We start from the raw sequence: 15,639 nt of genomic DNA on the forward strand, positions 1-15,639 counted from the left end.
AACTGAGATGAGCTATGTCGTTGGCCTTTCATTTTAATCTTATATAATGATACCTTGTGAAAGTAAACAAACATTTATCTATTTTAATTGTCTTATAAACCATGTGTCATTAAACTTAATCTGACAAAAGTCTAGAGTAACATGATTTATTATACGCACATAGAACAACGAAAAATGAGGATAATGCAATTTCGACCTTCTAAGTCACACAAAAAAATATTTCATACTGTGACTCAAGTGGATACTTTCTAGAAGTCTTCTTTGAATCTCAATTCGTTTCACGAGAAATTTCTAAAAACTAAAATTCGAAACAAATATTAATGTTTGTTAGTTATTGAAATCAGTTTTTTTGTATCTAGTATAAGCTTCTATCAATAATTGAATTTTAATCAATATTCACGGAAATTTTTTAAAATTATATTTATCTATTCAATAAATAAAGTCAACCCAAATTTTCAATTATCGAAATTAAATCATGCTTGTCCTTTGAGCTATCAGCAATTCAATGAATGATATGTCAACATGTCCCTAACAGAGATATGATTTGTCGAACGCGTTTGATTATTTATTTTTAAGTTTTTATGACTAAGAATGTTACAAATACAGCGTAAGCGATACGGAATAAATTTTGTACTTAATTTAAATGTTTTTTGATAAATATAGTGTGAAATATGTTTGTTTGAGAATTAATAACATGTTAAATCTCTTTGTACATCTTAGACCAGGGCTAAAACCGTTGGAAATTGTAAAAAGTAGAAGGAAATAGTACTGGATGAAACCTGTTAGGAAAGGTAGCGAATATAACAATAATAAAAGCAAAAATAATTTACGGGTGATGTTAGGTTAAGAAATGAAAGGGGAAGAATATTAGAGGGCTACAATTAAACTAAAAGTCCTATGAAAAAAGTTGAATAGCAAAGTTGTAGTTAATAACAAATACAACTTTTGGGCTCACACTGTGTTCACATAACCTCAAAATTTATGTGAAAAATTCAAATAACCAAGTTTTTGATTTTTTATTTTTATCTTTAAAAAAATATTTTTTTTTTCGAAATTTGGTGAAAATTTTATCTTTTTATATCCCTAACACAATACAGAGTGAGTTTTATGGATGGAACGCCTCAATTATCTCGGAAATGGCTTGTACGATTTTTATAAATTTGTGATACGGCTGTTATTATTGTGGTATCTACATTGATGTCAGATCTTTCCTTTTTCCGGAAAAATAATGAACTTTGTTATTTCAAATTTCAGTTACACTCAATGAAAAAGGGACCAATTATTTTGTCGCCTATTATTCCAGCCCACACATTAAGTTTTTCGGGATATTGGGTGTGGGATTCACGCATCCAACGAGGATTGTTACGTGAACAGTATCTACAATTATTCCGATTTATGTTTCTATTAATACAAAAAGTGGTCTCATTACAGAACATAACATTGCTTAAAAAATTTGGATCGTTTTGATTGTAACATTTTTCCATCATCTTCGTTAAACTTTTTTAATAATTTACTGACAGTAGATCTTGTTATGGGATTTCGGTTAGGATATAAATTATTAAAGATATTACACGTTTCTTGTTGAGTTCTACACCTATCACCATATCCTAATATCATTAAAATATCAATTAGTTCTTTTTCAGATAAACGATCCATTGTGACTTTCAATAAACTTCAACAATAATAATTTATTGAAACTTCAAATTTGTTACTGTAGCAGTGATAGCCACCTAAATGTATTATTTTAACTTTAACATTATTTTTACGGAAAAACGAAAGATCTGACAACAAAGTAAATATCACCATAATACCGGCCTTAGGCGTTCCAAACATAAAACTCATTCTGTATAATTTCTTTGATTTAAAATATTTGTTTTCACCTTATTGTGACTAAATATGGAGAAAGCACCTTAATTTTCAATAGAAATTTCTCATGGTGATGAGATGGTGTAAACAAATATTACCACCACAATGGAAAATTTCCTCAGAAAATGCAAAAAAATTGAATAAACTCAAATAGAAAAATATTTAGAAGTGAAACTTGGGTAATGGATTAGGGACATAGAGTAAAATCCCAGTACACAATAGAAACAACCAAGGAAAATAGCAAGGGAAATGAGCACAGGATAAGAGATGATGTAATTTCACCACAAAGGACACCACAAAGCCTCATAAGAAAAGTGACAAAATTAAAAAGACATAAGAAGAGAAAATGGAAACACCCAGGGAAACTTGGTTACAATAAGTAGCATATGAAGGAGGACGACAAGGGAAGACAATACTGCAGATGAATGAAGAAGCAAAGGATCGGAAAGAGGAGAAGTAATTGATAAAAAGTGAAATCCCAATAATCTAACGCTCAATAAGGCACATTAAAAAAGCTATTGGAATTATATGAATAGATAATCCGAGCTTTTCAAAAATTACTTTGCAACTCGTTTTGCTTATGAAGAGATGAGAACAATTAAGAGTTTTTGTAGGATATCGTATTTTAATTTAAATGCTTTTTTGTTCATCAATTATCTTTATTATAGAGGAAATATAAAATTCGAATTATTCACATTAACTATAAATGGAGCAACCGTAAAGTATCAATTCTTGCTTTAAATCCACCTCGCAGACTCTAATTTTATTTATACGAAACATTGGTTTCCTATAAATATATGATTGCTTTTCTATAATAGAATTTATTATACGAGAAATTGGATTGGAAAGCTTAGACTTTCCTATAATTTTAGAAATAATCGCCGCTTAAATTAAAGCATTTTCGCATACGGTATATCATCTTCTTTATGCCTGAGTCTTCTGCCGCGCCGCGAAGGCAGTTTAAAACTTTTTCTTTAGGCTCTTTCTCGGTTGAGAAATGCGACTCTCACAAGTGTTTTTTTAATGCGGGGAAAAGGTGGTAATTACTGGGGCCAAATATGATGTGTAAATTGGATATGAAACTGTATTCCATGTAATTCGCACCTGGAGTGAAACTCAAATGGAAGCTACATCTTCCGCAGCTCGCCGGGGCTGGGGCGGAAACTGGGAGAAAAGGAGCCAAGCTACACAGCAGTCTCGCCAAATCTTACATAACAGCTTTCCCAGCGTCCGCAGTTCTTTGGGAACCTTCCTTTATAGACCACCCTCGCAAGAGCATCTATTAAATATTGAAGAAAAAAAAACAAACGAATCTGAAAAGCGAGACTCTTTGGAACTAGAATTGTCAAGATTAATTATTATTCAGTCCTACTTATTCAGTTTACTGGTTGTTCAAACTTCAAAGTTAATGACAACTTATATTTTTATAGGATTGTTAAAAAACTATTTAAATTTGAGAATACAGTTCTATGTCCATCCGATTATTGAGACTTTTGACAATTTTTTTTCCAAGTACCTGAATGCGCGAGTCTTTTTAGTATATATTCATAATTGCATACAAATAAATAAATTTTTAACAATTTTTTTCTCTACTACTACTTTTAGTGCTAATTGCACTGGACCTTATAGATTTATTTATCTATTAATTTTATAGTTTTCCCATGTACGAGGATTTTCTCAAAAGTTTCCGATCTTAATCTCGACGAGCGTTCGGGATGGTCCAAAGTTGCGACAACCAACGATATTTTCGAAGAAGTTCATTAATTGGTACTAGACGACCGATTAAGGTTAAAGAGAGTATATCGGCATATCAAAAGAAAGCGTTTACTATATACTCAATTTTTTGCATATTGTCCTTCAAACCCTATTTTTTATACTCTCATATTTGTCGGCGATTCATGAAGTTCAGATCATCTTTGTCTTGTGAAAGTACTACCATTCATTGGCACGATCTCTTCCAATGTATCAAAGCTTCATCTACATATATTGTGAATAGCGTTGGCAATAATCTGCAGCCTGACTCAATCCCAAGTCAACGAAAAGCAAATGGGTGTTTCTACCTGTTGCCCTTTTTTTCTTGGTCAAGTGGTTCAGTATAAAAATATGGTCTATACATGATAGTCCTGTTCTAAACCCAGCCTGTTTGGAGCATAAAGGCATTCGAATGAACATTCCCCAGGCCATATTGACGCTTTTTAAGCAAAATGAGTCAGTGTTTTGCTTTAACTTATAATTGTAGATGAAACCATTACAGTTCTGAAACAGAAAAAAGTCAAGACAGTGGATTGCGAAAGGCAAACCAGCTAAAAAATGCTAAGACGATTTTATCGGAAAAGTGATTGCGAACATTTTTTGTGATAGACATGAGGTTGTGTTCATCAATTATCTTCAAAAAACAAAACAATAACAGGAGAGTATCCCGCATTTCTTGATTGATTACAGGGAGAAATTACAAAAGAAACATTCGAAGAAAATTACTCTATGAGTTTCAACTATGGTTGAAATTCAGGAATTGGTCCCCATCGTCTTTTTCCTATTTTTTATCTTTAAATTTTCACTTGTAGGACAGATAATTTTTTCAGACAAGGACATAAACGCTAATTTTGAGGAGAAAGACGGTAATTATTTGACTGTCTTGACTTAGAGGAGACATAAAAATGAATTTGGGTTTGAAACTAAAGCCTCGTATAGTTTGGAAATATTCTATTTCAATAAATTTAGATCTTGATAACAATAACAAAAATTTATTTTAACCTATAACATTCTTTTAACTTTTACTCAATCCCAAAAATTGGATATTCCGTTCTTGAAGACTCTGTATAAGTATTGAACGTTGCACTTATAGATATTTTTCATAATACAACGTAACGTAAATATCATCATACGATGTTCATAATGACCAATCGGTGATGTGTTACTTTATCGAAGAACATAACAACGTACCCACTAATCATTTTATCTGCAATAAGTGGAGCGCAAAGAAAATAAATTCCTTAGTGATAATTTCGTTTAGTAAGCTCGTAAATTTTCTTGATAACAATTAGCAACTGCTCATAAGTTTATTGTAGTCAGTTATCACCAGTTGAAAATTTCTGACGAGAAAACATTTTTATCAAGGGGTTTATTAATTTTTGATAAGATATATTGTTTACAAAGATACTCAATGTTGCCTAAATATGCAAATTTTTTCATATAAGCTTTTTGTAAACAATACCGGTGATATTAATTTTTATTGTTGCCTTAATTTATGAAAAGAAATAAGTGACGCATTATTTTTAGTTGGTGAAAGTTAATTAATTTACGTAACAGCCCGTTCACACAGCATTGATCCGGCTTTTTTCAAGATAATCATTTTACATTCGCACAAGTCAACGGAATTGTGAATCGTAAAAAAACGGATGTGTCTCCCTGCGCAATACGCTTTGCCGACAAATCACGAATACGAATTAATTTTTTGAAAAGCATACACAAGAACTTTTCGGAAACTATTAGCGTGTGAGCCCGATTATGATAGAAATCTTCGGAAAGTAACACGTTCATTGTTGCTCGGAAACTGATCGAATTCATCTGGGCGTAATCATATGATATGATGATCCTTTTACGCTGGTAGACCAGTAGATAAATGCTATCAGCTGACAGGTTGTTTCATTTGTCTATGGTTTTTTGAACATTAAGAATTATTTCTTCCCCTTAACTGGCTATCTACTATTAATTCTCATGACTAGTAGGTTACTGAAGTTTTCGGCCTTTATACTTTTCGGTCTTTGAGAAGACCTCGCAGGGTGTCACGTCCTATGACTGTGCCTGTCACTCAACGAATCTTCATCTGCCTATCCATTTTTCAAAATTAAGCTAAGGTAATGCCGCACACATAACTCGTAGTGCGGCAAAACTGCACAAACAAAAAAAGTGCATTCTGTATGAAATGACGAATATTCGCGAGTACTGGATTGTTGTTGTCCATTTTCCCACGTGAATCTTCGAGCATTCCCAGATAACTTAGGCCCGTCACGTGAAAGTATGCATCCACGAGACCTCCTGTCCATACACGCACACAACACACACACCAGGCAAATTTCATTCTTTTCCAATGAAAACGTGAGGATTCTGGTCATTCCAGTACCCACAATTATGCCGATTAACCGTACCGTTAAGCTTGAAGGTTGCTTTATCCAACCACAAATTGGAATGCAGGAACTGCGGATCATCCTGACTGCATCAGAGGTACCATCGAAATTATCCTCGTGGAGGAGAAGCGGACGGTAGACTTGATAGTGCATATATATCAGCATACGTCGTAAAGAACGATTGGATGATTGTCGATAGTCGCATTGCAGATTGATTCGGCTGCTCAATTAACGCCAGCGCCATTGTTTCCATATTTTCGTTACTTGTTTCAGATACCGGTCGTCCAGAACGCGGCACGTCGGCAACAGAGCCCGTTTTAAAGAATTTCTGGTACGTCTTCCACACTGTTGAACGATTTGGTAGCGGCGATTTTAGAAATTGTTGTTGAAATTCGATAAACATAGTTTCGTAATCCGCGTTGATAGGCAGTAAACAAAAAAAACTCTTTTTTGAAGCGGAACTTGCCTGACTAATGCCGACCCTGTATCTAGAATCTATTATACAACTAAATAAATATCATGGAGGAATTAACGCTCAAAAAAGTAATAAAAATCGATCATGTTTTAAATTTGAAATTTACTACTAAAATTGAGCACAATGTTCGGAAATTGTGATTTGATTTTCTAAGATCAACAATGAGCTAACGGGTGTAAGTTATGGCCTTTTTGAAAGAGAAAGCAACATATTCTTTCATTGCGCCCATACCAATTCAGGTCAGGATGGTAATGGGGCAGTCTCAATGTGGCATGGGCCTTAAAAGTAAAAATATTATATTCATTAAATCGTTGGTTTTTGTTCATGAGGGCGTATAATTCTGGTTTAAACATTCCTTCATCAAATGGAATGTTCCACGACCCTAACCATTTCTGCATAATGGTTTTTCCTTGTTGCAGATATGATAATGTCGGCTCTGATTTGTTGTGATTATCAATAGATACACTTCCGATTGGTAAATTTCAGTTACCCATTTTTTGTAATCATTCATTTTGATAATCAGTGTTTATAATTTCACGACCTTGCCCTCTTGTCATGGCAACAACGTGTGTATTGTTAGTATTTTCAAATGATTTTAAGTCTGAAATATAAATTTTGGTAAAATTTATTTCACCTTGGAATACAAGGAGCTGTCTAAGTTATTACATTGATAGAATACAAATTGGATTGGTTTATACATAATTTTATTTTATTCAGACCCAAGTTACTACTCAAAATAAGAAATTCCAAAATAATAGTTGCTAGAACATCCTAGCTCAATAATAAAATAACCAGGCTACTAGAATTGTTACGAGAGATCAATATGAAGAAACTGATCAGATCATTAGAAGTAGGTATTTGGAGGATAAAAGGCATGTGGAAAGAAAAATGTAAGAATTATAATTCGTAGAAATTTCCGTATATTGGCAAAGAAGATTAAATACACTGTAAGGGGTAAAACTGAAAAGCGGAAACCAAAACAACGACTCTCTTCTTCAATTACCATGTGCTTATTGAATCCTATAAATAAATGGAATTATTTCATGTAAGACAAACGACCACAAAAATTATATTCTAGAAATGCTATCCATGTGGATGGGCATTATAACATAAAATTGATTCCCCTTACGATGTTTTATTTAAAAAAAAAATTTAGAACACACACTGCTTAAAATGCGATAAAAAAATGTTTGGCTCAAATCTTGGTACAATTAGTCTTTAAGCATAATTTAAATAGGCAAAAATCCGCAATGGAGTAAAATTAAAATTTCTTTGTTTCTTAAGTTGAAATGAGGGAAAAATAGATTAAACGATTTTAATACTATAAATTGCAGGCGTTTTCGAATTTATTCCACCGCTTAGAAATTAACTGGAAACATCAAACGCCCACACTTCATAATATGAGAAAAATTGACTTTTTAATTCACGCCCCTAATAAGATTCAATCTACCAACCAAATGATTGTAAGCTGCGTTCATGAACCATCGAAACTATCTTACATTTCAAACCTCATTGGGCTAAAAGCTACTTATCATTTCTATAACTGCAAGGGAGTGTTACACCCCGAACTACGGTGGAGCCTTTTAGAAGAAGAATTCTTATGCGGACTGACTGACCTCGACATGGGTACGCCGACGATATAGTCATTTAAGAAAAGGAGTGTTTTGATATTCTGCAACATAATTCAAGGTGATGTCCAACAAGATCCAACTTATTACCTTTACTGGGAACAAAAAAGTCAATCTTAAGCCGATAAATTTAGACAGACAAGCCATTGAGTTGAAAAACAGAGAGGAGTTGGTAAACTCCTCTGAAATAAACACGAAAACCCTGATGGTATGCAGAAAATTTATGAAGAAGAATTGGAATTATAACCTAATGATTCTGCTGGGGATTTACACGTCATACCAATCATTATAGTAAAAGAATTTACTTCTACGATCTGTGTTTCCGAAAATAATATAAAAATTATTATAAGCTTGAAGAAAAATGATTAATTTTATTTAATTAGTCGAATTTTCCGACGGCGGATTGATGTTATTAGAGTTTGGTTGAAAACAAATGAATATTTCGAGGGGTCGCAGTGCAAAAAAGTGGTTTTTTACCTTTGCTCACCTCTGCAGGTCAAACGAAAAGCGACTGAAAAATGAAATTTCACATGTAGGTTTAATTAGTTGCGAGATGATTTCCTGTCTAAGGTCGAAACTTTCCATCTCCACCCCTCTTCATTTTATGGTCATTTTCGTTATATTTTCTTATTTTTTGGCCAGAAAAAGTTTAACTAGAGGGTTCGAACTTCGCATGCAAGTAGGGGTGATGTTGAAGAATTGTCTTTCTCAAGTTCAAAGTTTTCTTCTTCAGTTCTTCTAGCACAAAACGCCCGAAATCATTTTGATCGTTGTAATTGTTGAACTTGACCGCCTCCTATTTAATGAATAATACGAGTATGATCGTTGCTAGGGTGATTCTTTTTACTTCCCATTTTCGAAATTTCTTGTCATTATGACAATTTTTTCTTTGTTGTCAATTGGAATTGAACAAGAGGGTTCGAAACCACCGGGTCTATTGAAATTATGAATTTTCATTCGAGAGAGAGAATTAACTTGTGAAATGAAAAGTTATTGAGGAATAACAAATTTTCCATATAAAGAAATAAGATTGAGAATTGATATCATTTCCAAGAAATTCATTTTATGGAAAGATTTGTTTGTGTATTAGTTAAATTCTTCATTCGATGAAAAATTCGACTTTCGTTATGGAGCTCTGCTGCTCACGGCTTTTTTTATACCATTATAGAATGACACTCTTTTTTCATCTAAAAATCGAATTAATTCATTCACGTGTTTATTAAATTATTAAATAATTCGCCATTTATTTTTTATTGAATCATGCTATGTCATCAAAAGAGAGAAGAAAGAGTATGCGAAGTTTTCTGTTATTAAGTTGATTTTTGTATGGAAAATTGTAGGAACTGATATTATCTCTTTGAGTATGTGTTACAATAAACGAGATACTTCCGCCTTTCAAGGAAAGTCGTAGTTTTAGTCAGTATACAATTCTAAAGCCCAAAAGAGTAACAAATTATGTGCAAGTTCTAATTGTCATTTTGAAAGTCAATTTTGAATATTTTGATTATAAACAGTCTCCAAACATGCGGTCACAGAAGGAACTTTCTTAAACAATTAGCTAGAAAACCTGTTCTTCCTCTTTTACATCCGCGCCTTCTTACTGACTTTTTGGAGTTATAGTGTACGTAAATTTATATTAAAATACCATGAGATTCAGGGTGGATCTCCTATTATTTATTTTTTATTCGCGAAAAAAATTAAAAGTTTATGTTGCTGTTATCTATGTATACTTTTTTATGGTAATAAGGCTTGGCCACTCTGTATATAATGATATACGTTAAATTTTTTTGAAAAAATATACTACAATATTAAAGAATTATTGACTCAAATTCAAATTAACAAATTTATTAATGAAGAATTTTTGCATTAAATCGATTTTTTGCCTACGAGGTTAGTTCTTTCTGTATATATTTATTAAGCAAAACAAAAGTGCTGACTCTAATCTATACAAATTTCAATGAAATGAATGAATTCATTTCATCACACTGATGACATATTGATTTCCGAATACGTATATGCATTCCAACAATAATTACGAGAGCGGTCTGAAAAGTTTTCGACCTTAACTTGAAGAAGTTTTCGACCTTAACTTGAAGAAGTTTTCTACCTTAACTTGAAGAAGTTCTGCTTAACATGCTAATCTACTTAAATACACCCTTTACTTTATACTATTCTGATGTGTTCACTATGACGTCGTATTATTTACTGACACTGGTTGCTATACTAGCGCCTATTTATATACAACGGATTTCTTGATGATTCGGATTCAAGAATGTAAACAAACAAAAACGCCTAAGTGAGTCGTTGAGCAGGTTTTTCTGAATATGGAAAAAATTTGGTACCAAACTGCCATTATATATTTGTTCTTTTAAAGGCAATACTCAGATGGAATGTAGCCTTATCAGCTTTATTGTCGACTAATCGAAAAAAGTATACCAAGTGGTACCGGACGACCAAAGGATTAAGGCTAGAGAGCTAGAAAATGAAAAATTGCGTCACGTCAGAACAGGATTCATGGAATGTTATATGTGGTCAGTACTGCTGTACGGAATGGAAACTGGGAACTTGAAAGCTCAAATGATCAAAAAACTTGAGGCATTTGAGATGTGACCTTACAGACACATCCTGAAGATACCCTGGACTGGCGCGTTTTCGCGTTGATTGCTTTGTCTGTTCACCTTGGACCAAAAACGCATTCTAGTGAACATTTACATGATCTTATTAACGCGGTTTTAGCAAAATGTGTCGGTTTTTTTTGTGTATTAATTATAACTGCATTTGGAATCTAAACCACGACTACAGTCCTGAAACGAAAAAAACCTGTTTTTTGGGATAATCATTGGATTGTTCATTACACATCATTGCTTCATTAGGTAAAGAGAAACATTGTAAAAATGTGACTGCATTTAAAAAAGAAGAAAGTTCTTTACCATCAGGTCAATGCACCTCTGCGCACTTTGCCAAGAGTAACAACCACCGTTTTCACCAGGATTGGCATCCAGAGATATTTCTCGTTTCCTAACATTAAAATTTTAGTTCAAGTGAGATTTCGAGGAAACATATGGTAACTATTATTTGGAAAAGTTAAAAAGGTTAGAACTTCGTTGGACTAATGTCTTAAAACACGACTTTGTTGAAAAATGAAACAGATTATGGAAAAAAATGTCTTGTTTATTTGTTAGGTGGAACCTTCTCAGACAATCCTTTAGTAAAATTTGAAAATAACTGCGACCATACGTCTATCCTGAAAAAACCTTGAATAAATCAAAAGATGTCTTCATGAATAAATGTAACAATTTTTTTTGTAGGCTAGAGAAGATCAGTTATTGAATATTAAAAACAATGTTCCAGAAGTTCAGCTTTCGAAAAAACGACCATTTATGGGTTTGTGTTGTCAAAATTGTACACTAACTAGTAGGGTAAGTCACTCATTTATATTATTAATATAAAGTATTTAAAATACTGTTTAACTTTCAAATTTGTCGTATATTAAGACAGGACAGCGTTGTTTATTAAAAAATATTTTATATTTATTTAAAAATAATACTAGATCTGCATTTTTAAAGTCATTTATATTTCGGTAGCACACACAATTGAATTGAAAAGTTGAGGTATTGCAGAACTTGCCACGTATTTTTTTTCAAGTATTCGCAAGTTCGCCATTAATCGATCAGTGAAAGGTTCGGAGATAGCAATTCTCCAATCAATTGCCTCATCAGGTGACGTCGAAATCCATTCTTAAATAACAGTTATGCTTTAGTAATCGTGTCTTTAACAGAAAGTATTTCAATTCGATTCGCTTTGATAATTCTTCGAATGTAGGCAGAGAAATTATGTCAATGGCATTAAACACGTTGTTATCATTAGCAGTAAAAAATATTTCCCACTCGAAATGTGTATATATATGTTAGACTCGTATACCTAATTTGCCGAAATAAATATACAGTTCGCGAAATTGTCAAAGATTAAATGATCAATTGGAAACATAGATCCTATTTCGTTCTGTTTAATCTGATTTATCCATTTCGGGAACTGAGATAGTCCAAGTACTTCAGCAGATTATCATTTCTAGTTTAGCATTTCGCCAATTATGCAATGTAGAAACGCACAGACGTCGATTATAATATATATAACATATATATTCTATTCACCGTCTTATGAGCTCTAGGTACCGTCTCAAGTCGGAGTACCCGGGAATGAACTTGTGAATTAAACTTGAAAATATTTGACAGCTAACCTCCACAGTGACATACAAATTCATAAGGTTCGTTCCAACCCATCAAAAAACCGTTCTAGGTACGGTGACGATTCTGCGCAATAGATATTACGTGTTTCAACCGGACAGTTACCGTTATACGAATGATTCTGTTTTGTGTTCCAACCGATTTAAGTATCGTTTGTAAACCGTTCCTGGGACGGTCTTTTCGATACTTGGCTGATAGCAAGTACTGTTACAAGAACCGTGCATATACGGAGATTGCGTAGAAAATATCATTTAAACGCTTCCAAGAACAGTCGAAACTAGCAGGTTGGAACAAACCTATAATAACCAGATAACTAGGATAAGAAGTCACAACAATAAACCATATGGCTGGGATATTTGCTCCAAGAACTTTTAAAGATTCCGAAGCACTTACCACACCTAATCAATTATTTGAATGAGATAAATCTATATAATGAAATGTAATCTTCATGCAATCTAAATAATTGTCGTAGTAGTTAAATTAATAAAGTTACTAATTATACCATCATTGTTCCAAGTTTCGGGACACGTTAATTCAAACAAAAAAAATCATCCAAAATTTAGTATTGTAGCAAACTCTCTAAATTATTTTGAAGTTTATTTAGCCCACTAGAAGATGTCGCTAAGATGTTTGTGAGTCAAGGTTCTAAATTTTGATGTTATTCTAGACAGAGCCGCTTATAATATCGCGTTATTTTTAGTTTTCTATCAAATAGTAATGAAGTGGTATGTTTTGAACGAGAAATACGTGAAGGTAATCGAAAATAAATTTTTATCTGTCATTTGTTATAAATATTTAATATCCAAAAATTAAGTTGATTCTTATAAAATATTAAGATTATATTTCGATATAAATATACGTGTATAGATAGAAAGAAATCTACAATAAAATTTTTTAGATAATTTTTAATAAAAAAAAATACTAAAAAAATAAGATTTATTGTCCGCAGTTGATGATACATAAATTAAATTGTCTTTCGCAACATCAGTTTTTGAAAAGTAAAAATGCATTAGAAAAAAAATCACACATTGATGGGCCTACTGCCTGTTTACGAAACAAATGCTCCATTTAACAGGCGCGAAATTCAACTGGTAACTGGACTTTTAAACGGACATGGTAATCCATCTTCAATCTGTGGGCATCATGGACAACCTGGAGTATAGGTGGTGTATGGAGGAGGAACACACTGAAAACCACGTCAGCTGTGAGTGCCTAGTACTCACAAGTGCGCGGTTCAAATACTAGAGCAAGCCTCACAGTCAAAAGGTTCAAGACAAAGTGTTTGATCGGCTTTTCGAATGAAATAAATAGTGTGACTAACTAAGAAACACACGTTTTTTATACCAAAAATCGATTTCATCCATCATTGTAATCTTCTTCAAGAGTTATACAATCATGTCTTTTTTATTAAGTGGTGGTAGTTGATTTTTATTCTTGATAACTTATGGGGTGAACTATAGGGTTATTAGACACGATTCCCTTTAAAAGCACACCGTTCTTTTCTTGGATTAGGAAATCTTATACAAATCAAAAATGAAAAAACATCTAAACCAGGGATTCCCAAACCATTTTAGGCAAGAGACCCCTTTTCCTAACTGAACTGATACCTCAGACCCCCGTAATTACTTTACAATTAATTAAAAAATTGTATCTCTATTTTTTTTCTATTGATACAAAATACTTACCAATTTAGAAATTTAGTGAACTTGATATTCTTTAGTCATCAAAATTTATCAAAATAAATACAATAAATATCAAGTGGAATTAATAATTATTAATACAAGTTACGTAAGAATACTTGAGTAGGAATGGTTTTTCGAAAAAACATTTAAATCGCAGAGTAAAGTAAAAAAAATGAAAAATTCAGTGCGATGGATGAATCTGGTGACTTTCTACCAATCTAGCTAATTTCTCTTTAATATTGGTGAGTTGTAGCCTTAAATCGCCACGTTCGTTGATTTTCAAACGACCTTTGTTTTGTCAAAATGTTTGTAACCACGCTGAAGCCTTTTTCGACGAGGTAAGTTGATGAAAAAGCGATAAGGTATTTTTCACATTATTCCACAATGCAGGATAATGTGTTTTAATGTTGCGTTGCAACCAGAATTTCTGATAGTTTTGATTGAACTTCTCCTTAAGCTCCTCGTCTGTGCTGACGGTAATCATATGATTTTTTGCACGTTAAATGAAAAAAAGGTAGAAGTTCGAAAGATTTTTGCGATTTCAGAGTGGAGCACAGCGAGGCTGAATTTTTTTTGGAAAAGAGCATACATTACGTATATTGTCCTTTCGATTCGATTTTTTAGAAGCTATGTACGTCTTTTTTGCCCGAGAAACCTACAGTATTATCATTCAAGTTCCGACGAAATTGAAAACGCAAGTGCAAGCGCGTCCTATAGTCAAATATCCGGAGCATTTTTGGACTTCAACTTTATCATAATCTCGTTCGGGTTAAATTGCGTATATGCACCTAAAACAGTGCAAGTCAAAACATGCCTGAAAGATTTATAGGCTTGAACACATTATATTCATCTTCTACGAACGTGCGCACGCTTATCGATTGATAAGTTTTTTTAAAAGTACAAGAATGATACTTCCTACTAAAATATTAGTCATTCTCATAACATGTCGGTACCCCTAGAACAAGTATCTAAAAAAATTTAAATAAGAACTCGGGTTAAATAATACGGGCCGATTTTTAGACGTCGTCGACCCCCAAAAACAGTTTTCGCTTATGTCGACCCCTTGGAAACCGATATCGACCACAAGGGGTCAATATCGACCACTTTGGGAATCTCTGATCTAAACTATACAACAAACACCGGGAATTTGGCTATAAATGTATTAAAACCGATATTATTTTGTCCTCTTTCTAAAAACATATGATTCATGTGGGCAACTAGACATCGATTTAAAAAAAGGAGAATCAAATATAAATTTCACATACGAAATTTTATTTTTTAAAAACTTTATAGGCACAAAAAAGTTACAATTGTACAAATGAATGAACTTAATTAATTTGAACGAATGGATTAATAAGATTCATTAAAATGATATTTACAATACTTCTATTTATAATAAAATAATTGCTGAACAATTATTGATAAAATATGATCTTTTCATGTTTTAATTTTTAAAGAAGTCCGGATTTTTCTAGATGTAGCTAACCAGCTTCATGGTTAGCTACATTACAGCTACGTTACTGCCATATTAAAAGACGGCACTAACTTTATTAAAAGCACTTTATTAATGGCGCCTTGAGCACGTGCGTATATGTCGGATTTATCACATGAAAGACA

The 15,639-nt window shown here is 32.8% G+C and overlaps 1 protein-coding gene across 5 annotated transcripts in view; it reads left to right on the forward strand.

Moving 5' to 3' along the window:
• LOC130891083 (glycerol-3-phosphate acyltransferase 1, mitochondrial) overlaps nt 1–15,639 on the forward strand; it is a 57,767-nt gene that overhangs the window by 25,835 nt on the left and 16,293 nt on the right. For all 5 annotated transcript variants that reach the window (XM_057795620.1, XM_057795619.1, XM_057795618.1 and 2 more), the window contains exon 3: nt 11,405–11,515. In XM_057795620.1, coding sequence (XP_057651603.1) covers nt 11,405–11,515 — 111 coding nt within the window. The remainder of the gene's footprint in view (nt 1–11,404; nt 11,516–15,639) is intronic.

This window comes from Diorhabda carinulata, chromosome 3 (assembly GCF_026250575.1).
Source record: "Diorhabda carinulata isolate Delta chromosome 3, icDioCari1.1, whole genome shotgun sequence".
Classification (NCBI taxonomy): Eukaryota; Metazoa; Arthropoda; class Insecta; order Coleoptera; family Chrysomelidae; genus Diorhabda; species Diorhabda carinulata.